General features: G+C 45.4%; 1 protein-coding gene across 2 annotated transcripts in view; it reads left to right on the top strand.

Annotated features, from left to right (window-relative positions):
- LRRC32 (leucine rich repeat containing 32) overlaps positions 1–24,870 on the top strand; it is a 37,934-nt gene extending 13,064 nt beyond the window's left edge. The window contains exons 2-3 of one of the 2 annotated variants that reach the window (XM_043999262.1): positions 1,715–1,805; positions 18,133–24,870. In XM_043999262.1, the coding sequence (XP_043855197.1) occupies positions 1,719–1,805; positions 18,133–20,058 (2,013 nt within the window). In that variant the 5' untranslated portion in view covers positions 1,715–1,718 and the 3' untranslated portion in view covers positions 20,059–24,870. Of the gene's footprint in view, positions 1–1,679; positions 1,806–18,132 lie in introns of those variants that run through there. The other variant, XM_043999261.1, reaches the window with a different exon arrangement.
- Positions 24,871–25,765: the final 895 nt, after the last annotated feature.

Raw genomic sequence — 25,765 nt, 5'->3', positions numbered from 1 at the left:
GTTGTTGAGAGAATCGTATGAGATAATATTTATAAAACGCTTAGCACAGTACCCAGCATGTAGAGGTACTAATATAAATGTTTATTCCCTTCCCCTTCCCCTTCCCCTGGCTCTGATCAGAATTCACACAGGGAGTTTCTCACACCAGTAAAATCATGGGTCCAGCCTCCCCTCTTCTCCTCCTCCAAAATACAGTTGCATTCAGAGAAGAAGGGAATTCAGGGGAGGGAAAGCCAAGGGCAAGAGGGTGATAAGTTGTATTTCTCAAACCTGGAGAAATTCACTTCTTCCAGGAAGGCTTTCTGACCTCACCCCTTTCCTGACTGACCTCACCCCATTCTGATTGCTCCTGTATTCCAGAACCTCTAGCGTTTTCCTCTGCATTCCAAAGTTTGCCATCATAAATGTGTTCCTACAATACATTGTCTGCCTTTGGAATTGTTCATTCCTGAATTCAGAGACCGATTCTTATTCATCATTGTATCTCTCCAAAGGCTGAGCACAAGGCCCTGAAGGTAGTAGGGTCAAAGAATCCTAAAGGTTAGCAAGTCCTACACCTTCATTTTGCAGATGAATAAAGTGAGGCCCAGAGATATTAAGTGACTTCCCCAAGGCATATCAAAGGCTCCACAATGGCAGAGGCAATGACGTGTCTGGAAGAGCCCAGGATGCAGGGATCAGCATGTAGTAGTAGGTGCTCAATAAATGCTGTGAAATGTGAATGATGAGATGAGATGCCCTTCATCAAATTTATATGGAGCAGGTGACCTGGGTGGGAATCCTGGTTTTGCCATTTCATATTCCGGTGACCTTGGGAAAGTCATCTTACTGCTCTGGGCCTCGGTTTCTTCATCTGTAAAATGAAGGGGTTGGACTAGATGACCTTTAGGATTCTATGTTGTTGTTCAGTTGTTTCAGTCATGCCTGACTCTTTGTGACCCCATTTGGGGTTTTCTTGGAAGAGATACTGGAGTGGTTTGCCATTTCCTTCTACAGCTCATTTGACAGATGAGGAAACTGAGGCAAACAGGGTGGAGTGACTTGCCCAAGGTCACACAACTAGTAAGTGTCTGAGGCTGGATTTGAACTCGGGAAGATGAATCTTTATGATTCTAGGCCTGGTGCTCTATCCATTGCACTACCTAGCAACCCCTTTAGGATTCTATGTAGCTGTTCTATGCAAGGTCTTGTGCTCAAGCTCTAGGAGAGATTCAAAACATGAATAAGAAATGGTTCCTGACTTCAGAAACTCATAATCTATCCTAATGTATTGGCTCACTGTGACCTTAGACAGGGCCTTCCCTGTACCACGAACTAGATGATCACAAAACTGGCTCTTCCAAGCCTTGTTTTTTATATTCTTTTCTTTCTTTCTTTCTTTCTTTCTTTCTTTCTTTCTTTCTTTCTTTCTTTCTTTCTTTCTTTCTTTCTTTCTTTCTTTCTTTCTTTCTTTCTTTCTTTCTTTTTTGCAGGGCAATGGGGGTTAAGTGACTTGCCCAGGGTCACACAGTGTTTTGTATATTCTAAGCTCCTCTCCCAGCTTTAGCTCTCTGTGTTCTAAGTTCCCCCTACCAGTTCTGATACTCTTTAACCTGCATCTTTAATGTGATTGGCATTCAGAGAACAAGCAATTGGGAGGATGGTACATATAGATTACTACATACATTCTTTAAAATCTAATGCTGTATCTCATTCCTTTCCTTCTTCCATCCAGAGCCATGAACCTGTGGGTCTTGCTTCTCCTGGCTGTGGTGAACCTTGGACAAGCCACCTATAGGCCCCTGGAAGACCCTCCCTGTGATATGGTAAGAAACTACCCTTGAGAGAGAAGACACTCCTGCCTTGAGAGTCAAGGGTCAACCGCATGAAATGGGAACAAGAGGGGCTTCATTCAGGACTCTTCCTCTCCCCGATTCCTGGAAATATTCAGACACAGACTGGATGGCCAGTGTTATGGTGCTACTAGTTAAGATTCATGCTTCAGGGAAGTGTTAGACAAGATGACCTCTGAGGCCCCCAGCTCTATGATTCTAGATAGGGAGTGGGAATCTCATTATCTCTATTTTATAGATTGGTAACTGAGACTTAAAAGGCTAAGCAAGTGACCTCTGGCAGCAACTAGTCATTGGAAAAGCCAGGCCCAGGACCCCATTTCTCTGACTCCTAGACTAGTAAGGGCACTCTATAGGTAGTAAAGTTTGTCTACTATAAATATAGAGAATTTTGAAGCTTCCTTTAGAAACATCAAGACAGTTATTTTGACTTGAAGTGAATGAGAGAAGCAAGCCCTTTCCCCGAGTGGGAACAAATGCTTTCTTTTTCCTCTGCCTTCTAAACTCTCCAGCCACAAGTGTCAGAAACTGAAGTTCTCTCAAATAACTTCCCAAGGGATTGACCACTTTGTTTATTCCCACTTAGCCCAAGTCATGGGTAACTTTAGTATTTACCTTTATCTCTGCCTTTATAAAGTTGTAGTCTTCCTTCTGTCCCTACTCCCTTCAATGGTACTTCTGGGTTGTATCCCCAGGGGGGCAGCTGCCTTTCCTACAGGTTCTAGGGGTATACACCAAAAACTATAGATTAGGAGTCCCCACGAGTTTGCTTCCCATTAACATTCAGGCAGTAGACACAATTAGCTCAAAGCAAAAAACATTTATTAAGATGGCATGGAGGGGCAGCTAGGTGGCGCAGTGGATAAAGCACCGGCCTTGGATTCGGGAAGACCTGAGTTTGAATCTGGCCTCAGACACTTGACACTTACTAGCTGTGTGACCCTGGGCAAGTCACTTAATCCCCATTGCCCTGAAAAAAAAGATGGCATGGTAAGAAAAGGAGATACAAAACATCTCCCTCCCCTAAAACCTGGGCCTATTGTTTCCACCAGTACACACACAGCCTCCATGGGAAGAACTGAGGACAAACTTAGAGTACTCTGAGTGAGGCAAACATGTAGGGATCACATGTCAGCAATCATTAAGTTCTTGTTATATGCCAAGTACTGTGCTAAACACAGAAGATGGGAATACAAGTACAAGGGGAAAAAGTGACCGTTCCTGCCCTCAAGGTGCTTTCATTCCAGTGATGGAAGACAACACATAAAAGGATGCTGGGGTGGGGGTGGGGGATGTGATGAGACGGGAGGAGAAGGTACCCTGCAGGGGCAGTGTCAAGAAAGTTTAGAGTCAGGAGCGGATTGAGCAGAGAAGGAACAAAGACGTAGGTGGCTGGGCGCTTTCTTTAAGATGGAGGTTCTTGGAAGAACCAACCAATTGGAGGAAGGGGCCATTGGGGCCTTGGGTCTTGTGCAGGATGTTCAGATCCTTTCTGTAGCTAGATTCTTTTTTTTTTTTTTTGCGGGACAATGAGGATTAAGTGACTTGTCCAGGGTCACACAGCTAGTAAGTGAAGTGTCTGAGGCTAGATTTGAACTCAGGTTCTCCTGAATCCAGGGCCAGTGCTTTAACCACTGTGTCACCTAGCTGCCCCCATGGAGCTTGATTCTTGATTGCTGGGGCTACCTCTCTCTTCAATCCAGCTCTCTTTTCTACTGCCAGGGATCATGCTTTTGGAAGCTCTTTTCCCTCTTGAGTAACTACTACTTTATACTTGTATTATATTGTCTACAAATATATATATATGATATATACATGTACACAATGTAACACACGTCATACACATGCATATACACATATGTTTGTATTTATATACACGTGCCTATTGTGTGTACTATAAGTATTGATATGCTTATCTGTATTGACATATAGACATATAAATATTATCTATATTATCTAGGAAATAATACTGTTTCTTTGCTCCCTTAGCTGTGGTATTTCCCTCTGGGTGAGTGGGGTGGGGGAAGAGAGATGAATCCTACCCTCTCCCCTGGAGGGGTCACAGTCCACAATTGCTCTGATCCTAGGCTGCCTCATCCTCTCCAAATGCCTTAAACTCTCTAGCTACTGAACACATTGACTATTTGTATTGGTTCCAGGCTTAGCTATGTAAAGGCCTCCAGGCTGTGGTAAATTTTCTAGTCCAGATAATCAGGGAAAGGTATTAGTACCTAAAAAGGGATCCTTGGATATTAGTCAGTTGGTCAACAAGCATATTTTTTAACACCTTGCTAACATGTTAACACTTCATCACCTGTGGTTACATCTTGTGACTACATCAGCTGAGGTGGGGAAGGAGGGCCCCTTCCTTTACATAAGGCACATTTTGTGGCCATTCTTCAGAAAACTTTCCTATTTGTAGATAGGTTCATATCTCTTCTTGTTGTTGAATCAGCTTTGTGGCAGAGATACTGGAGCGGTTTGCCATTTCCTACTCCAGCTCATTTGGCAGATGAGGAAACTGAGGCAAACAGGGTTGAGTGACTTGCCCAGGGTCACAAAGCTAGGAAGTGTCTGAGGCTGGATTTGAACTCAAGAAGATGAGTCTTCCTGACTCCAGGCCAAGCCCTTGATCCATCACACCACCTTGATGCTTCATATCTGGGAGTGGTCAAATTAGTTTTGTCCTAGATAAAGAATAATTTACTGGTTATAGCTACATAGAGCATTAAAGCTGGAGGCTGGAGGTGACTTAGTATCCCAGTGCTAATAGATGGCAGGGCTGAGTTTGGGAATCCAGGCCCTTTAGGATCCAGTGTGCTCTGTAGCATTTTCAGCTTTCCCTATACTTTTTTTTTTTTTTGGCGGGGCAGTGAGGGTTAAGTGACTTGCCCAGGGTCACCCAGCTAGTGTCAAGTGTATGAGGCCAACATTTGAACTCAGGGTCCTCTTGAAAACAGGGCCGGTGCTTTTATCCACTGTACCACCTAGCTGTCCCCTTCCCTATACTTTCTCTTCCTTCTGTGGCTCCAAGTGAAGCCTTCACTCTGGTTCCAGAGTCCCTGACCCGGCCTAGACTGAACCAAAGCTGGTCCCCAGACAGACAATAATAATAATGATATAAGTATTTATATAGTCCTTATTATATGTCAAACATTTTGCCAAGAGCTTTATAAATATTATCTTTTTGATCCTCACATCAAACCTGATCCCCATTTGAGATAAATGATGAAGAAACCTAGGCAAATAGAGGTTAGATGACTTGTCTAGGTCACACAGCTAGTAAATATCAAGGCTATATTTGAATTCAAGTTCTTTCTGCTGTTGGGACAGCTAGGTGGCACAGTGGATAGAGCACTGTGCTTGGAGTCAGGAAGACTCATCTTCCTGAATTCAAATCTGGTCTCAGATACTTCCTAGCTGTGTGACCCTGGGCAAGTCATGTAATACCTATCTGCCTCAGTTTCCTCATCTGTCAAATGAGCTGGAGAAGGAAGTGGCAAACCACTCCAGTACCTTTGCCAAGAAAACGCCAAATGAAGTTAGGAAGAGTTGGATATGACTGAACAACAACAACAAAAAACCCAGCGCTCTATCTATCCACTGTAACATCTTCCTTCCTCTAGAAAATAGAAAGGTCTTCCTGGAAGAGGTGAGATTTCAGCTTGAGTAAAGTTTGGAGAGGAAGAGGAGAAGTATGGGGACTCCATGGAGGGGCAACAACTTGAGTAAAGTCTCAGAGAAAAAAATAAATAGAACATCTAATTCTTATGTTCAGAAATTAGAGTTAGGCAGGACCTTAGGATGTAGAATGTCACAGCTGGTAGGATAATTTAGTCCAATACCCTCACTTTACACAAAAGGAAATGGAGGCATACAGGGGACCACACAGCTATTAGGCAACAGGATTCAAATTCAATTCCATTCAACTCAACAAATATTTATTAAGCAAAATATGTTTGCCCTCTGCTCAGAACCAGGGACAGGAAGATGAAAGCCAACTCAAGGAGTTTACTCTCTTCTCATGAGATATTTGATTTAGTGCTCTGTACCTGGAAGCATACAGGGAAAAGTGAGAGAGCTTGCCCTGCCTGGCCAGAAGAGAGGGGAGGTGTTGGGGAAAACTGAGGAAAAGATTAGAAAGGTCTGATGGGGCCAGATTAGGGAAGGCCTTAAATGTCAGATTCAGGAACCGGGACCAGGAACCAAAGTTCTTGATCGGGAAGGATCAGAGAGGAAGAAGGTTGCAAAGGTTGTATTTTTTTTTTCTGGACAATGGGGGTTAAGTGACTTGCCCCAGGGTAACACAACTAGTTAAGTGTCAAGTGTCAGAGGCTGGATTTGAACTCACGTCCTCCTGAATCCAGGGCCAGTGCTTTGTTAGCTGCCCCCAAAGGCTGTATTTTTAAAAATATTACATACATTTTATTATATTTTTATTTATTTTGCTAAATACTTTCCAATTATGTTTTTTTTGGTTTGTGATTTTTTGTTTGTTTGGTTTTGGTGGGGCAATGAGCCAGTTTTTTTGTTTGGTTGGTTTTGGTTTTTTAGTGAGGCAATTGGGGTTAAGTGACTTGCCCAGGGTCACACAGCTAGTAAGTGTCAAGTGTCTGAGGCTGGCTTTGAACTCAGGTCCTCCTGAATCCAGGGCCAGTACTCTATCCATGCGCCCCCTAGCTGCCCCCCAGTTGTATTCTTTTTTTTTTTTTGGCAGGGCAATTAGGGTTAAGTGACTTGCCCAGTGTCACACAGCTAGTAAGTGTCAAGTGTCTGAGGCTGGCTTTGAACTCAGGTCTTCCTGAATCCAGGGCCAGTGCTTTATCCACTGTGCCACCTAGCTGCCCCAGTTGTATTCTTAATATCGACTCTTTCTCAACTTTCCTGACTCTTCGCTCTGAACAAGTTTGGTGCTAATGTCAAGTTGAAGCAGGCATCGCTTTGTTAGGCGGCTAGTTACTAAGCAGTAACACAAGATGTCTGAGTAGCCAAGATGTTTCACTGACAACTGTTTTCCTTCAACTCTTGTTGAAGATCTTTCTCAATTTCTCAGCCAAGAAACCCAGGTTCGAGTTTCAGCTTTCCCACTGCCTCCATGTGTGACCTTGGACCAAGTTACTTTTCTGCTCTCTCACTCAGCCTCCGTTTCTCCTTCTCTTAATTGAAGTGGTTAGAATAGATGGGCTCTAAGGTTCTGCTGTGTGTTCTCTGTTCTGAAAGCTTGTCCAGCCAACATCCTGTGCCTCTGAGCCTGGGAGGCAGCATGGGGTGGAGCCCAGAATTGGGAATCAGGAAGCCTGGGCTTCAGCTGTGCTTCTGACTGCCCTAAGCAAAAGTCAGCAATGCCTTTCTCCTCTCCAGACCTCATTTTCCCCTTCTGTAAAATAAGGGCATTGAACTTTATACTCTTTGTTAGCCAAAAACCATAAATAGAGTTCCGTGATTTTTAATAATATAATGAAGGCAATAATCCTAGCCAGGGGTTTACTAGAGTCAGTGATGAGAGCCAATTAAATTTTCACTGTGAGCATTTACACATAAGAAGCCAGCCAGCCCTCTAAATCAGGACTTGATTTATAGTTAAACTGATTGTCTAGACTAAAGTGGGCTGTTAGGTGGCTTAGTAGATAGAATGCCGGGCCTAGAGTCAGGAAGACTCATCTTGTGAGTTCAAATCCAGCCTCAGACACACACTAGTTGTGTGATCCTGGACAAGTCACTTAATCCTGTTTGCCTCAGTTTCCTCATTTGTAAAATGAGCTGGAGAAGGAAATGGTAAACCACTCCAGTATTTTGGCCAAGAAAACCCCAAATGGAGTCACAAAAAGTCGGGTCCAACTGGGATGACTGAACAACAAAGACTTAAAATGATGCAGGAAACGTTAGTGCTGATTAAATTTTAAAATGAGTCACGAACATATTTTTTTCAGCGAGCTGGTTGTTAAACATTTTCCAGTGTGTCACTGATCCCAACCTTTATTTCTATAGCCCTTTAATATCTATAAAGGGTTATCCTCACAACCCTGAATGATGTGGAATATGAATCCCCATTTTATAGGTAAGGAAACTGATGCTCAGGTGCTCTAAACTCCTCCCTCTGTATTTATGTCCGGTGTCAATTTGACCTTTGGACCTCAGTTTCCCCACTTGTAAGATTACTGGGTTGGGCTGCAGGGCATCTTAGATCCCATGATCCCACAACTAGAGGTGTTGTTCATCCCACTGCATTGTACCATCTCTGGGAAGATGGGGATAACACCCTTGTATAGTATAGGTGGGAGGCAGGAGATCACAGAGGGAAAGGTCATGCAGCTAGTGTGAGATTTGAACCCAGGTCCTCACACTCCAAATCCAGTGTTCTTTCCATGGTGGTGCTATGCCTCATCTTAAGGCCAGCTAGAAAGGAGGTGGCTGCCTGCATTTGGCCATGTGGAAATGATGACCTGGCTTAGTTAATCAACACAGGCCCCAGAGGCTGAGTGCCCGGCCAAGGCTTGACGGTGGTAGAGGCCAGAGCCCCTGGGGTGGGTGTGGCAGCCCATCTGGCAGTGCCACCTCATGTGGTTCCAATGTTCCCTCACCTTGGACAGCCCAGGCCTGAAACCCCTGACTCAGAAGCAGGCCAAGCAGCTGCAGCAGGAGATCTACGACTCTGGCCTCATTTCTCCACCAAGCCCTTCCCCACTGCTAGCTGCTGGCTCCCACACATCCTGGTCTCTTAAAGCCACAGGTTCCTCTCTTCTTGCTCTTCAGTCATGAGATAGCCTTCTCCCCACCCCTCAAGATGCACTTGGGATGATCCTATTTAGAATTGTAAAGCTCTTAACCTACCATTTCTTGGTTTCCTTGCATTCCTATCTATAGTCTCATGCCTGGAAAGTAGTTTCTCAGGATAGGGCCTTAGAGTCAGGAGGGTCTGAGTTCAAATCTGGCCTCAGACACTTACTAGCTGTGTGACCCTGGGCAAATCACTTAACCCCAATTCCCACCCCCCCAAAAAAGAAAAGAAAGCACTTTTTCCTTATTTACTCCTCTTCTTTCCTGTTTTTTTCCCCTCTCTCTCTCTCTCTTTTTTTTTTTTTTTTGCAGGGCAATGGGGGTTAAGTGACTTGCCCAGGGTTACACAGCTAGTAAGTGTCAAGTGTCTAAGGCCGGATTTGAACTCAGGTACTCCTGAATCCAGGGCTGGTGCTTTATCCACTGTGCCACCTAACTGCCCCATGCCTCCTCTTCTTTCAAGGCTCAGATCAAGTACTGCCTCTTCCATGAAGCCTTCCCTAATTTCCTTACCACCACCACGCTTGTTGAAAGCATTCTTTCCACTTTAAATTTTCAAAAATGTCCTCTGTTTGAATGTCTCCTTGGCCTACATCACCTTGTACCATCTGTGTTCGTGTTGCTCTGAGCTCTTTGAGGACAAGGGACCATGTCATTTGAAAATTTTTATATCCCAAGTATCTAGTCAGCTTCCTGTATATAGCAGGCAGTTAGATGTTTTGAGAATGTTTCCACTGGTCCAATCCCTTCATTTGGTTCTTATTGTTCAGTTAAGTTGTGTCTGGCTTTTCATGACCCCATTTGGTGTTTTCTAAGCAGAGATACTGGAGTGGTTGGCCATTTTTATAGATGAGGCAAACAGGGTTAAGTGACTTTCCCAGGGTCACACAGCTAGTAAGTATCTGAGGTCAGATTCTAACTCAGGTCTCCCTGACTCCAGACCTAGCACTCTATCCACTGTACCATCTAGCCGCCCATTGTTAATACAAGTTCACATTTATATAACACTTTAAGGTTTGCAATTCAATCCAATAAACATTAAGCACGGTGCTAAGGGCTGAGACAACACACAAAAAGTGGCAGGAGGGGGAAGGGGCACCTGGCCTTGGGGCATCCTGTTCCAAGGACTTGAAACCAGGTAGGGTGGCAAGTTCAAGGCCAGAGTCCAGTTACTCTTTTCTATCACGGACCAGAGGGGAGAGGAGGTGGAGTCAATCAAAGTGATGAGAGTTAAGCATTTTTCTTTCTTTTCTTTCTTTTTTGGGCAAAGAACACGTCATTTCACTCCTTTGAGGTTTTGAGGTAGGTGCTATCATTGTCCCCATTTTATAGATGGGGACTCTGAGACCCAGGAAGAGTAATTGGCTTTGCCAAGTGAGTAAGTGGCCAAGGTGGAATTCAAACCCAAGTCTTCCTGATTCCCAGACCACTGTTCCATTTACTATGATATGCTGCATCCCTAGCCCAGAGAGAGGATATATGGTTTGTCCACACAGTTTACCTGTTTTGTAGATGAGGAAACTGAGGCTTCAAAGAATTAAGTCTATTAATGAGGATTTATGAAGTGCTTGCTATGTGTCACACAGTGTTCTGGATGCTGGGGCAAATATGAAAAAACAATTCCCAAGGCTCAGGTTAAGTGACTTGTCCAGGGTCACTCCTCCAGTAACAGATGGGATTTGAATCAAGGCCCTCCATTCCCATATCCAGTGCCCCTTCCACCACAATAATGGTGCCTTGTCATATAGTATAGTAAGAATCGTAACCTCCCTTGCATTCCATTGTTGGCCCAAACGCAGGTGACAGGATAGGGGCCAAATCAAAAATCCTCTTCCTTTTGAAAAAGAAAGTTACAGTTTGAACCTCTCCATAGTGACTGGGCCAGGGGCAGAGGAAAGGGGTCGCATGGAAGGAAGACAATCATTCCTTTCCTGTTGATCCACCCGGCCTCCACCGTCACTTCCTGAAGTTCACCACACGCAGCAGTCGGCCCTATAAATAGATTTCCTGGAAGCTACCCCTGGGCTTTTCACTGGATCCCCAACAGAGCAGGGACCACCTGCTGGAATGTCAGTGGGCCTTCTCATTCACTCTGCCTGAGGCCCCGACGCTTTGGACCTCAAAGGCAGAAGAACCCCAGACCCCCAGAGAGAGGCTGTAATAAGAACACTAAAATTGCAGTCAGAGCTTTGGGTTCTGGTTCTGTCCCGATGGGACCCTGAGCAGAATGCTTTTCCTCTCTTGGATTCAGTGTCTTCATCCAGAAAACAAAAGTGCTCCCCCTTGTATTTCAAGGCCCCTGCTAGCACTAGACAGTGTCCTAAATTCTGTGAGCCCTAGACTAAGCCCCAGACCATCAGCTTCCAGTGAAGCTGGTGGTGATCACCCCAAAACTTTACTTTGTCACTGTCTGGTGCCTAAAGCCCAGGAAGCCTTTATTCAGCTAGGAATAAGAAGTTCAGGCTCTAGATCCATGTGTCTGAGTGTGTAGGGGTCAAAGCTAAACTTGGGCCAAGTGGGATGAGAGAGGAGGCATGGGGCTGGTGGGAAGAGAGCTTTGCTTGGACTCAAGTGACCCTTGATCCACATCTTGATTTTTGATGCTTGTTTCTGATACTTACTGGCTAAAAAGCCATTTCAACCCTGACCCTCAATTTTACTCACCTGTGAAACAGATCTAATAATACTTATAGTCCTCTCCCAATTTGATAATGACATGTAAAAAATAAATGCTTTGCAAACCTTCCAGGGCTCTACAAATGTCAGTGGTTATTTCTAAGGGGGCAATGCAGTGTAGTTGAGAGAGTGCTGGGCCTGGGGTCAGAAGATTGTTTTTAATGTGACCTCGAGCAGTCATTTCACTTCTCAATGCCTCCAGGTGACTTTCTAAGGCTACAAAATACAGATGATTATCAATCTCCATCTGTGAAGGGGGTTTCCACATTGGGAGTTCCCCACATTGGTAAAATCACAAACCTAGACCAAAACCAAAATATTTCACAGCCTGACTTCACAAGGTTATTGGGAGGAAAATGCTTTGCTGACCTGAGGTGACCTATTAGTTGTAAAAATCAATGAGATAATATATGTACAGTGCTTTGCAACTAATGCCTTAAAGCCCCATGCTAGCTAGCAGTAATAGTGGTGGTGGTAGTAGTAATAGTGATAGTAGCAATAGTGGTGGTGGTAGTAATGGTAGTAGTGGTGGTAATGGTAGTACTGGTGGTGTTAGAAGTAGAGGTAATGGTGGTAGTAGTGATGGTGGTAGTAATAGTAGTAGTGGTAATAGTGGTGGTACTAGTAATGGTGGCATTAATGGTGGTAGCAGTAGTAGTGATGATGGTAGCAATGGTGGTTATAGTGGTGGTGGTGGTGGTAGGAGCAGCTAGATGGCACCAGTGCTAGTCCTGAGGTCAGGTCAGGATACAGTGCTAGTCCTGAGGTCAGGAAGACCTGAGTTCAAATTTGACCTCAGTTGCTTACTAGCCATGTGACCCTGGGCAAGTCATTTAACCTCTATTTGCCTTGATTTCCTTGTCTATAAAATAGGAACAGTAGTAGCACCCACCTCAGAAGGTTGTTGTGAGGGTCAAATGAGATAATAATTGCAAAGGGCTTACTTAGGCCAGTGCCTGGCACGTAGCTGTTAGTTGTTATTGTCATTGTAGGAGTAGGAGCATCAGGAACAATTCCCATTTCCATGCCCTAAAAGTTCATTGAGTGCTTTCCTCCCAGGGGGTGGGGGTGGGGGGGAGGACAGTCAACTGCTGTGTTTGAAAACCGCAAAGCTTTGCTTCACCTCAGACTACATGTAATCACCAAACCAAAACATACTTTTACCTCATGGGTTAAAGATGCCATATAGGAGTTGTGTGCTGGAAGAAGGTGGGAGAGAGCCAGGATCAGCCGATGGGTGGGCCAGATGCTCCCCTGGCAGGTGCCTTCTTCATCAAGGAGAGAAGGAAGAAATATGGCACCCAGTGATGATTGAGGGGGGTCCCCTGGGGAGAATTCATGTTAGGAGGTAGACAAGACTCCCATAGGGTAGGCAGATCTGGAGGGCAGGAGAGCTGTGTCTATGGAGGGAAGAGAAAGGATAATGAAATCACAGATCCAGAGGAGGATTGCAGCCCTTTTAACTCAAGAGGAAGGCTTTGGCACTGAGCTCAGTCACATTGTATGTGTGTGTGTGTGTGTGTGTGTGTGTGTGTGTGTGTGTTACAGACTCATTTGTTTATTGTATGAAACATATGATCAATTAAAGCCCTGCATCTGGAGGCAGAGGGGCCTGGGGTCCTAACCCTGCCACTGACTGACTACAACAGATGGAGAAAGGCTTGCAGACCATCCCATGTGAGCCAGAAATTGGGGATGCTTAACCAGGAGGAAAGAAGACTTGGGCTGGGCGGAGAGGCTGGCAAAGTGGGCTTACTTGGAGGGCTGGTTCGAATGGATTGGCTTTGTTCTTCATGGTCCCAGAGGGCAGGAGGGAGGAAGCTTCAGAGAGTGGAATGGGCTGCCACAGGAGACAGTGGCTTCCCCCTCATTGGAGGTCTTCAACAAAGGCTGAACTGTTTGTTTAACAGGAAAATGACATTGGCAGACCTGTGCATTAAGAAGGAATGGGGAAGGGAATAAGCATGTATATAACATTCACTGGGTGACAGGATCTGGGATAAACACTTTACACTTATTACTTCATTTGATCCTCACAACAATCCTGGGAGGTAGGTGCTGTTATTATCCCCATTTTACATTTGGGGAAACTGAGGCAGGCAGAGCTTAAGTGACTTGCCCAAGGTTGCACAGCTAATAAATGTTTGAGGACAGATTTAAACTCAGGTATTCCTGATTCGAGGCCCAGAGCCCTTTCTACCATGTCCCCTAGCAGATTCTACCAAGTGTGTGAAGGATAGAAGGTAAAGAAACAGAGTCCAGTCAGGAGGCTATTATGACAATGGTCTTGATAAAGATCATGAGGACCTGACCTAGGATGATGGCAGTGGGAAGGGAGAGACAGGGACTGATGGGAAAGATGGCATAGAGAGAGGACTTGGTAAAAAATTGGTTGTTGGGAGTGAGGGAGAAGGCAGAGTCAAGATGATTCTGAGGTTTTGAGGCTAGGTCACTAAGAGAGTGGTGATATCATAAAAAAGAAATAGGGAATGTAGGAATAGAGGCAGGTTTAGGGTGAAGGGACCCTAAGGATTGGCAGCTAGGTGACCTGGAGTCAGGAAGACCTGAGTTCAAATCTGGCCTCAGACACTTACTAGATGTGTGACCCTGGGCAAGTCACTTAACCCTGATGGCCTCAGTTTCCTCAATTGTGAAATGAAGTAGAGAAGGAAATGGCAAATAATTTCAGTATTTTTGTCAAGAAAACCCCAAACTGGGTCATGAAGAAGAACTGAACAACTGAATAAGAAGAACAGCAGCTTATGGCTGAATTCACTCATCTCTACTGAATGCTTCCTATACATTTGACCCCCTGTTAGGCTCTTCTGTGAGACAAGAGAAAAAGAGTACACATCCCACCTACTCCTAGAAAGACCTTAGTTTTGGCCACATACACAGCATGACTAAAACTAGATGACCTTGGGCAAGTCATTTGGGGCCCTCTCTGTGCCTCAGTTTCCTCATTTGTCAAATGAGGAGGTTGGATTAGATGATCTCTGAAGCATCATGGTATGATGGGAAAATAATCAAAGGACTTGGATTCAAATTACAACCTCTGACACCCACTGTCTATGTGACCACCTTGGGCCAAATCGCTACCTCCTTGTGCCTCAGTTACCTCCTCTGTAAAATAAAGAGGTTGAACTAGATGGTTTCTAAGGTCCTTTACATCTCTAAATCATTGATCCTCTGGTCCCTTCCAATTCAGACATTCTACGTCTTATGCTCTAACTTTGCATTTCTAAGGTCCCTTCCAGTTCTGCCATTCTATGTCCTAACAAATACGTTCGAAGGTTACTTCCAACTATAATGTTCTCTGTTCTGCTTGAGGGGAGGGTCTAGAAAATGTCTAGAAAGCACTTCATGTGAAAAAGACCTAGAAGTCCTAATGGACCACAAGCTTGACTTGAGTTAACAATGTGATTTGGCAATGAAAAAAAGCTAACAAAACCTTAGGCCATACTAAAATCAATCAGTCAAATAGCATTTATTAAGCACCTTCTTGTGCCAGGCATTGTGCTAAACTCTGGGGATACAAAGAAAGGAAACACACACACACACACACACACACACACGTCCCTGTTCTCACTGTCTAATGGGAGGAAAAACATGCAAATAACTATGTACAAAGAAGCTATAAACAGGATAAATTGGGGGCATTGCAAAGGGAAGACATTAAGATGAAGGATCACTAAGAAAGGCTTCTTGAAGAAGACTTCAGCTGAGACTGGAAGGAAACCAAGGAAGCCAAGAAGTAGAGGTGAGGAGGGATAGGGGACAGCCAGTGACCACACTTGGAATGGGGAGATGGATGCTCCAGGACCAGTCAGGAAGTCATGTCCAGAGCAGGAGGGGCGACAGTGCTGTTCCCACCCTGTATTGGCTCTGGTTGGGTCTCATCTGGAATAGTCTTCCTAGTTTGGGGCAACATTAGCAAGAGAATGCCAACCAATAGGACACAGAGTTTCAATCTCATATGTTATTCATATGAGAATCCATTGAGAGAGCTGTGGATACTGAGCCCAGCAAAGAAAATACAGGTTGCCTGATATTTGCAATCCTGAGAGGAAGGAAGCAGGATTAATCGGTGATACTTCAGAGGTTAGAATTAGGAGCAGTGCAGAGAAGTTTAAGGATGCAAGATTTATGCTTCACAGAAGGAAACATTTCCTATCTCAACTGTCCAAAAGTGGAATGGACTGTCTTGAGTGTCTTGTCATTGGAATTATTAAGCAAGGGTGTCCCATTAAGGATTGTTGTCCATTAGATTCTTTTTTTTTTGGGCAATTGGCGTTAAGTGACTTGCCCAGAGTCACACAGCTAGTAAGTGTTAAGTGTCTGAAGTCGGATTTGAACTCAGGTCCTCCTGAATCCAGGGCCAGTGCTCTATCCATTGCACCACCTAGCTGCCCTGTCCATTAGATTCTAAGTAACTTGAGAGCAGGGACTGTCTTTTACTTCCTTTTCTATCGCCAGGTCCTGGGACATAGTAGGTATGTAATAAATGTTGATTGATTGATTGAAGTTATGATAAGGGGAGGAGTTGACCCAAGTGACCGCTGAAGTCTGCTCCAGCCATAAGATTCCAGGACAATTAAGGCCTCTTCCAGTTCTTATCTTCCGAAATTCTACTATTCTCCAGGGAGAAGCCCTCACCATCTCAGTCTGGGCTCTCAGTCTGTAGTGAGGAGAGGCACTTGGCTTCTAGAGAAGGGTGAGGCCAGCAGAGCAGAACAGGGATGATATTACATCTGGGGAATGTCAGTTATGAGGGAAAAGGGTAAGGGGCCTCAATTTCTGCTTCTTGGAATGGGAACTTGGAAATAGCGTATGAGGTTGTATGAGAGGCTAAACTGAAAACTGAATGCCTGGAGAAAATGTCTTATCGTCCATTCTTCTAAATGCTCTGTCTCCACTGACATTATCTGAAGTCAGCCTGCAAGTGTCATAGCATTAAACAAGAGGAAAACAATTACCTATTTGTACATATATAACCTATATCAGATTGCATCTGTCTTGGGGAGGGAGGGGAGAGAGGGAGAAAAATTTGGAACTCAAAATCTTATAAAAACAAATGTTGAAAACTATCTCTACATGTAACTAGAAAATAATAAAATACATTTATGATAAAAAACCCAACCTGGGAGGAAGTGAGGGTGTTTGTGAAGATACCAAGAAGTGGATATCTGACCTGGAGTACTTGGGCAATTCCTAGAAGCAGAGGGGCCCAAGAGATCACCTATGTATAGAATTCTAGAATGGCAAAGCAGGAAGGGTACTAAGAACACAGAATGTCAGAGCTGGAAGGGCCCTTAGAACACAGAATGTCAGGCCTGGGAGGGCCCTTAGAATGATGGCAAGGCTAGAAGGGATCTTGGAACACAGAATGTCAGGGATGGAGGGACCCTTAGAACACAGAATGTCAGAACTGGGAGGGGCCTTAAACACAGAATGTCAGGCCTGGGAGGGCCCTTAGAACACAAAATGTCAGAACTGGGAAGGCTGTTAGAACATGGAATGTCAGAACTAGGAGGGCCCTTAGAATGATGGCAAGGCTAGAAGGGACCTTGGAACACAGAATGTCAGGGATGGAAGGCCCTTAGAACAATGTCAAAGCTGGAAGGACCATGAGTCAGTGGCAGGGCTGGGACTAGAACTTGTATGTTCTGGTTCCCATTCTAAGGCCCTTTCTTGGCATCACTGTTGCAATCTTCACCGCCCATATGTAGCACCAGGTGTTTGGCCCAGTTCTAGTCCCTGCTTTTTTCTTTGACGACTTCCAAAAGGCCCTTGCCCTTGGAGAATTCTCCTTCTGGTTGGCTAGACTAAAATAACACCCATGGAGTGGTCAAAGAGAGTACAGGATATGATCAGACGTGAACCCGAGGCCCAGACTCTTCAGCGCAATCCGAGGCTAGAGGAGAATCTAGACTCCACACTTGTATGAATAAAGAGAACAACAATGCTACAAATACCAATGGTGCTTTACAATTTACAAAGCACTTTCGTAGCCGTTCTCTCCTGGTAAAATAGGGATGATAATGGCAGGCACAGTCTGGAACACACAGGGTTGTTTGGGGGAAGATGTCTTGTAGGCCTTTTAGAAACGTGAACTGGCTCATCTGTTATCAGACAGGCAGCATGATGTGACAAATGAGGTCGGGGCTCAAGTCCTGCCTTTGATTATAGACTGGTGGCGGGACCCTTAATCCTCCTAGCCAACTCCCTAAGAGTATATCTTAGCAATGACTTGTCCAGCTCCGTGGAAGGGAATTCTCTTGTTATACGATCCCTATACCAGTAGAGTAGACAGAGTAGACTTGGAATGAGGAAGACCTGGGTTTGAATCCTACCTTAGAAAGTTATTTACTATCTGTGTGACTGACCCTAGGCAAGTCACTTAACCTTTCTAGGCCTCAGTCTTCTCATCTGTAAAATTAAGGGAATTAAACTCGATGACCTTCAAACATTTCTTTGAATTCTAAATCTGTGATCCTATGAAACTGAGGTTTGCTTAACTATAAATACATGTGCACGTATATTGTATATATACATATATGTATGTGTATATGTGTATATGCATGTACGCGTGTGTGTGTATATCTTCCAAAGAGCTGCAGGAGATATGCAGGTGAAGACACTGAGGTTCAGGATTTGCCCAAAGACCTAAAACTATTAAGACCCAAAGCTGGGACCTAAGCCCACATCTAGGGTCTGACCAGATCTAGGCCCTTTCTGTTACACTAAGACTCTTCCTTGAGTACAACCAGCCCTGCCATCTTTGTCTCTGGTGTCCCTGGGAGACCTTCCAGCTCATAATGCTCCAGTGTTCTCTCCCCTTCACCAGGTGGGCATGGAGGTCCTGTGCCACAGCCGGGGGCTTCTGCAGATTCCTGCAGTCCTCCATGCAGACAGCAAGGCCCTTGACCTGTCTCAGAATCAGCTGCAGAGCATCCCGGAGACCCCGTTGATCTTTTACACTGCCCTCCAACGCCTAGACTTGAGTTCCAACCAGATCAGCTTCATCCAGCCTGGAATTTTCATCAGCCTATCTCAGCTCAAGCACCTCAACCTGGCCCGAAACCGCTTGGGACGGGCATCCCCGCACAACGTCAGTGGGAGCATCGGGCGCCTGCCTCAAGTGACCACCCTGGACCTCTCAGGCAATGGCTTGTACAACAGCATGGCTGAAGCCTTCCTGGAGGATGCCCCCAACCTGCTTACTCTCTCCTTGGCAGAGAACAGCCTCACTCGCATTTCCCGCTGGACCCTACAGGGAGTGCCAGCCCTTGAGGAGCTGGACCTGCATAGCAACGTGATCATGGACATCGAGGAGGGAGCCTTCGATGCCCTGCCCCACCTAACCCACCTCAACCTCTCCATGAACTCCATCACCTGCATTTCTGACTTCAGCCTCCCCCAGCTGCGATTCTTGGATCTGAGTCGCAACAGCATAGAGACCTTCCAGAGTGCCACCACGGACCAGGAGTACCAACTCTACTGGCTCGACTTGCGAGAGAACAAACTGTCGCAGTTCCCTGACCTGCCCAGGCACAACCAGCTCATTTACCTGAATGTATCCAACAACCTGATCCGGATGCACCCTACCTCCTCCTTCAGTGATGGAGTCCCCGGGATGCAGGATTGGCCCAGTGGACCCCACTTGGTGCCCGACCCAAGTGGGAATGATAGCTCTGTGGCCCTTTCCCAACTCTTGTTCTTGGACCTGAGCTACAATGAGATTGAGGCCATCCCCAAAGGATTCTTTGACCCCATGACTTCCCTGCAGTTCCTCAACCTCAGCAAAAATTGCCTCCGCACCTTTGAGGTGCCTCAAGAGCATTCCCTGCCCAGCCTGGGCATCCTGGATTTGAGCCACAATGACCTGCAGGGCTTCACAGTGGGCATCCATGGACTGGCTAGCCTACAGCAGCTCTACTTGGAACACAATGCCCTGGCAGCCTTAGCGCCTCTCACATTTGCCAGCCTCCCTAAGATCCAGCGGGTGGACCTACAAAGGAACTGGATCCATCTCTGTGGGGCCCCTCAGGACTTGGGTGAGCCCGCCGCCTCAGACTGTATTGTCTTCTCCGGAATCTCCACTCTCCGGACCCTGAACCTGGCGGGTAACACCATGCAGAGGCTGCCGGCCGGTGCCTTCTCGCAAACCCCATTGGTCACTTTGGACCTCTCAGCAAACCCAGGCTTAGAGGTCATGCCTGGTGCCCTGGCTGGACTTGAATCTTCCCTAGAGGTGCTGCAGCTCCAGGGGAATGGCCTGGATGCCCTTCACGTTGACCTTCCCCGCTTCACACGGTTGAAGCAGCTCAATCTCTCAAAGAACCAGCTGAGCTGGCTCCCTGCCTGGACCTGGGAGGCCTCCCTCAAGGAGCTGGATCTTCGGAACAACAGTTTCAGCCACCTCGAGAGCCGTGACATGAGTGGCCTGGAGGGGAGCCTGAGGCACCTCTACCTGGCAGGGAACCCTCTCGCCTGCTGTGGCAACAGCTGGCTGGCAGCCGTGATCCAAAGAGGGAGCGTGGACATTGCCAACCTCGAGGACCTGATGTGCCGACATTCCAAGGACTTCAGCTCCCAGGAGGATGTGCCCTTCCTCCAGGTGCGCCCCGAGGACTGTGAGAAAGAGGGACTCAAGAAAATCAACGTGCTCATCATCATCATCTTTGCCCTAGTCTCCTCTATTCTCCTCATTGGCTTGGCTCTCTTCTGTTGCTTCTGCCGGCAAGAGTTTAACCAGCATTTCAAAGCCTAGCCCCAAGAAGGTTCCCCAGGCCCTGCTGCAGGGTCATTCTCAGTTCTCAAGGACGGAGATATGCGGCTTCATTGAGGTCTTACAGACTTTCAAGCTGGCAGGGACCTTTCTTTTTAAGAGGAGGAAACAGGCTCAGAGAGGTTAAGGGACTTGCCTGAGGCCACACAGCTAGATCTCCTGGGCAGCTGGACGCTTATTTCCTTCTCTAAACTAGGCATGACCTTTATCCATTCAGCTATCCATCAGCTGACTGTTGAACAAAGTCAGGGATCCCCGATCCTGTTTTCTCCCCTTCCTCCTCAAGAAAGTCCCTGGGGCCCCTTCCTTCACCATCATAAGGTTATTTGAAGGAACTGCAGAGGCTATGTAGTTCAATTCATTCATTCTACAAATGAGGAAACTGAGGCCCAAAGAGGTTACCTGCCCAAGGTCACACAGGCAATAAGGTATAGAGATAGGATTTGAACCCAAGGGCAAACAGGACCTTTTCCCACTGTAGCACACTAAGGCCAAAGCCATCTTTAGAAGAGATCTTGAATAAAGTCATCCCAGGTGAAATTATATACTCCCTTAAGACCAAAAAGTCACCTAGAAAACAAAAACAACTCTTGAATTTATCTAGAAACAAAATATTTGTCACAATTTAGGCTAATTCTTATAAACCTCACATATGAGAAGGATAAGAATTCCCCAAACTACATTCTCCATGATCTGAAAACTAACACAGAAACCACCAACTGAGGCCACTCCTAAATAGTCCAATATAAGAAGGTGACAGAAGACCCCAATCCCAAGTATGGGCAGAAAGTTGGCTGATGTAGCTGGAGCATAAACCAAGTGCTTAGGAGGAGGAATGTGAGCCAGTGTTGGAAAAGCAGGATGGCTCTAGATTGTGGAAGGCCTTGAAGGACAGCAACAAAAGACAAAGTTCATGAACTTTAGAATTATCAGAGAAACCAGAAATCATTTAGCCTAAGGATTCTTAACCTGGTCTCTACAGACACCCAAGGAATATCTATGAGCTTGGATAGGAAAAAAATCTACAACCTTATTTTCACTAAGTTCTCACTAAAATTTAGCATTTCTAACTCCCTTATGTTAAGGACAAGAGGAAACTGAGGCCCCAAATTGGACTTTTCCTTGGTAGCCCCAAGAAATGATTTATTCCAGGTCCTAATTAATCCAAATGAATGGGCTTATGCTCAATAAATAGGGATTGAGTGGGGGGAGACTTTCAATTTATTTGTTATTTGTGAATGTTGTGCTGTCCTTTTTCTATTGCTAACATTAAGGGGTTAACTATAGATTCTCACCCCACCCCTCCATCTACTGTTTCTTCCCACTCCAGCATCTTCTGCAATAGCTTAGCCATTTTACCCTTAACTCTTGCCCCTCACAATCAGTAAATTATGGCAGAGTTTAGAGCCAGGGGCTGGCAGTGGGGGTGGTGGTAAGGTTGAGGCGTGGCAGAGTTGCCACTTTCAACATCCACCCTGGCCACCCAGCGTGACTCCCCTCCTCCAGGAAGGACTAGGAGTTCCAGTGCTGCTGCTGCTGGTGGGTGTACAGGGCCAAGCCAAGTAGAAACTCTTCTCTCCTTACTAAGCTCCCCAAACAGGGGGTGATGGAAACTGGCAGGCATCTGGGCGTCAGGCAGTGTTGGCTGGGTCTGAAAGTAGTTAGGGGCAGTAAGCAGGACATGGGGGCGGGATTAGAAACATTTGGTGTTCGAATGGAATGTAGACAGAAAGCTTGATCTGAAGGGGAAAATGTCTAAACAGTGTTTTCCCCAACTTGTCTCCCTTTCTCTTTCTATTATACATGCCACCACTTCTCTCTTTAGGGCTTTCATCGCTGTCTCTGTCTCTCTACTTCCCTGTCTCTCTGCATGTCTATCTGTTTCCCTTGCTGTTTCTCCATCTCTCTTTCTCACCTCCTTCCATTTCTACATATCTGCCTTTCTTCTGCTATTCCCTCTCTTCATTCTCTCTTCCTCTCACACCATTCTGTCTCTGTCCCTCTCCTCTCCTTGTCTCCTCCTCCCTCCCTCTTCCATCTCCCCTCCATGTCTCTCTGCTTCTCCTCTCATCTTTCTCTGCCTTGGTCTTTTTTTCCCCTCCTTCTCTGTCTCTCTTTCTCCTGCCATTTGCTCTCTATCTACAGAACAACCAGTTTGGTCCAGATTCTAGTAATTTGGAACAGAGAGGGAGGGGGAAGGGGGAAGGGAGGAGAAAGCCAAATCAGTTATGTGTCATTTCCATTTGAATGATCCATCCCATACAGATAACCTGATCATTGAAGTTGATTCTTCATCAAAGTCGTGAAGCCCTGAGTTGTTGTTAATTGAAGTGGTTTCTACTTTAGAACCTAGAATATGAGAACTCCGAGGGAACTCACTCAAAGATGAGGCTCGGAGATTGACCATTTGCCCAAAGTTGCACAGAAGCTCAACACTTTTTACTACTTAATATAGAAGCTGGAATATTTTGGAGCTGTCTAGCTCTGGAGAAGATGCTAAGGACCGTAGGAAAAAATGAGCAAGTCTCAACAGCAGAATGAGATGATCATATAGTAAGGGATCAATACACTCCCCAGGTCAAGAACCTTCTATGATACCCTGTGGCCTACTAGAAAAATCTAAAACTCCTTAGTGTAGTATTCAGGACCCACTATGATGTAGTATATAGGCCTTCCCCCAACTCATTGTACCTCATCACAGGTTAGATGTTAATGTCTTAATAATGTGTTAACATCCTACTATCCTTTTACAAAATGTGAACACATTTTTCTGATTAAATCAAGAAATTGAGCTGAAAATTGGCCATGACCCAAGAGGCTTTTAAATAAAGCCTAGAGTTAGTGAGATTCACATAAATGGAGACAGGAGGCAGCAGTCTTTTCACCCCTTTGGTGGGACAGAGGGGATCATTAAGCACTTTGTATTGTCTTAGCTCTTTTTTCTGCTGCCAGATGCCCCACTTCTTGAAGCTGCTTACTGGCCTCATCAACTACCCCTCTGTATCCATGTTGGTCTGGAGAGTGTGTCTCTGCTCCCTGCTGGATGCAGTTTGGAAGCAGGGGTTACTATCTCCTCTTCTCTGACCCGGGGCTTCCTAGAACTCTTGAACTGACCCTCTAACTGCTAAATAGGGTGTTTCCCTACTGGTCAAGCTGCTCTGCTGTTAGACTGACCCTATGGCATGAAGGCAGATGACAGTAGGAGTGGAAGAAAGAAAATCCCCATCTCTTTTCAAGTCTATCAGAGAAAGCTCTTTACCCTTTGCAAAGGAATAACTGGGTGTTAGTGAATACCTTGTTAATCCATTAACACTTCACTTCTGGATTCTTATTGAAGATAGGAGGGGAAGGGTGGAACCCTATCCTTGCCCCCAATATCGGGACCATCCCCTCAACTAGCAATTCCCTATTTTTTGTAGCCTTATCATCCTCTATTCCCTTTTCTATGCTCTTTGCTCCAGCCAAACCAGACGACTCATAGCCTTTCAGTTTCTTGCCAGTGTGCCTTTGGTTGGCTTATACTTCCTCTAAAGTATTGATTGTCATGTTCTGCCATCCTCTTAGTGCTCTGTCCATACCATGGGCCAGTCAACATGGGTCATTATCCTTCTCTCCTATACTGTAAGTTTTCTGAGGGCCATTGGCACATGCACTGGGAATGATCCCAAGGACCTCACTAAACCATCCAGTCAGCAGGAGTGATAGGCAGCACATATAAAGGGCAGGGGTGTAATAAATGTAAGGTTATGATGTGTTTATTGGAAATTACTCTTTCTTGGGAAATAATAAAAATTCCCCATGCCCTCCATAGAGTTGCTGAACCAGTCAGTAGCCTTGGACACATAAGGCATGACAGGTCTGTTCATGCTCTGTCTTGGGTTCCTAAATGTCACTTATCCATTTAAGAAGTTGACCCACCCAAAGCCAGTTTTTTGTACTGTTAGAACCAAGACCAGAATTTGGAAAAAAAATTATATTGAGAAAGAGGTATGGCATTCAATAGAAATGATTTAACCTAGAATAAAGAGTAATTGAACACCAAAAATGGTAAGTAGGCGACAGAAATGACCAATTATAATATTTTCATTCAGAAGATTAATCCATGTGAATTAATTGCCACAATAAGGAGACCAAAAGAGCTCAGAAAGTGTCCCACTTGTACCCTTAAAAATATGAGAAAAGAGGCTTCCAGAACATATGGAGAACATGCATGTGAGTCATTTAGGATGGGGAAGGCATAGATGGTATGGGAATTCCCTAATTAATGAAATGACAGATGTATTTGAGAGTGCCTTTGGTCACAATGTTCCCTTTGACTGGAATGCCCTTGCCTGAAATCCTTCCATTGTCACACAAGGCTCTGCTCACTTGGCTCACCTGCCCTAAAGCCTCTGCTGATCCCATCCCCCCCCCCTGAACCAAGTGGAAGTGATCTCAAGGGATCTCTTTTTTCCCCAGGACCCCCATAGCCCGATATCTGCCCCTGGAATCCCCAGAAGTGAGTTACCTGAAAGCAAGAGCAATACATTATTTGTACCAGTGTCCCCCCCACAATAGCCAGTACAGGGCCCTACACACAGCAGGTGCTCGGAAAATATTGAGTTGTACTGAAAAGAGAATCCCATCTCCCCAGAGGGAAATCCAGGCGGGAAGTCCAGACCTCCTCCCCTCAGCTGCCTGGTCTATGCTGTCTCTTCAGATGCCATGTAAACACTACAAGATGCTGCTGTATACATTTATGATCAACCTATAAGAATTTTGTATGAGCTGTATAGAGAAACTATGAATATATTAAAAGATAATTTTGGAATAAACCATTGGCCTGCTGGCTTTCTGTTTATGTGCTGTGTCTCAGCCTGGTGCACATTGTAAAGGGGCAGTGGGGAAGAGGTGGGCACCTGTTTTGTGGGAGCATTGGACCAGATCTCTAATAATGTTCCCGTTGAGATTCTGAGTCTCCGGTGCTAGAATCTAAGATTCTGTAAGAGAGGGATGGTGATATATGGGGAAGAGAAAATTGGTCTCAGTTTCAAGAAACCTGGGTTCAAATGATGCTCCCAACACATCCTGGCTGTGTGACTCTAAGCAAGTCATTTAATCTTTCGGTGCCCCGGGTACCTGGCCAAGATGAGAAGTTACCTAGCAGTTGAAAATATGCTTTGGTGAAAGGAGTTTCTTCTTTGGGAACTCCCTACACCAACAAATAGGCCACCAAGGTGGCACAATGGATAGAGCTCTGGGCCTGGAGTCGGGAAGACCTGAGTTCAAATCCAGCCTCAGATACCTGGACAAGTCACTCAGCCCTGTTTACCTCAGTTTACTCATCTGTAAAATGAACTGGGGAAGGAAAGAGCAAAGCACTGCAGTGTCTTTTCCAAGAAAACCCCTAATGGGATCACAAAGAGTCAGACTCAACTGAAACAACTCAGCAACAAACAACACCTGCTGTTTGATAGCTATGGAATCTTGGTCAGGTCACTTAAACCCTATGGGTCTCAAGTTCCCTCATCTGTAAAATGAAGGGAATAGGACCAGATGACCTCTAAAGTACCTTTTAGCTCTTCATCCAAGAGCAACTGACATAATGACATATACTATACCACATATTATATAATGTCATTTATATGCTATTATTATATAACAACTGACACGACATTTTAAAATTTGCAGAGCATCTGACATATACTGT

The sequence above is a fragment of the Dromiciops gliroides genome, chromosome 3 (genome assembly GCF_019393635.1).
Source record: "Dromiciops gliroides isolate mDroGli1 chromosome 3, mDroGli1.pri, whole genome shotgun sequence".
Lineage (NCBI taxonomy): Eukaryota > Metazoa > Chordata > Mammalia > Microbiotheria > Microbiotheriidae > Dromiciops > Dromiciops gliroides.
This window is presented reverse-complemented; position numbering and strand designations above follow the sequence as displayed.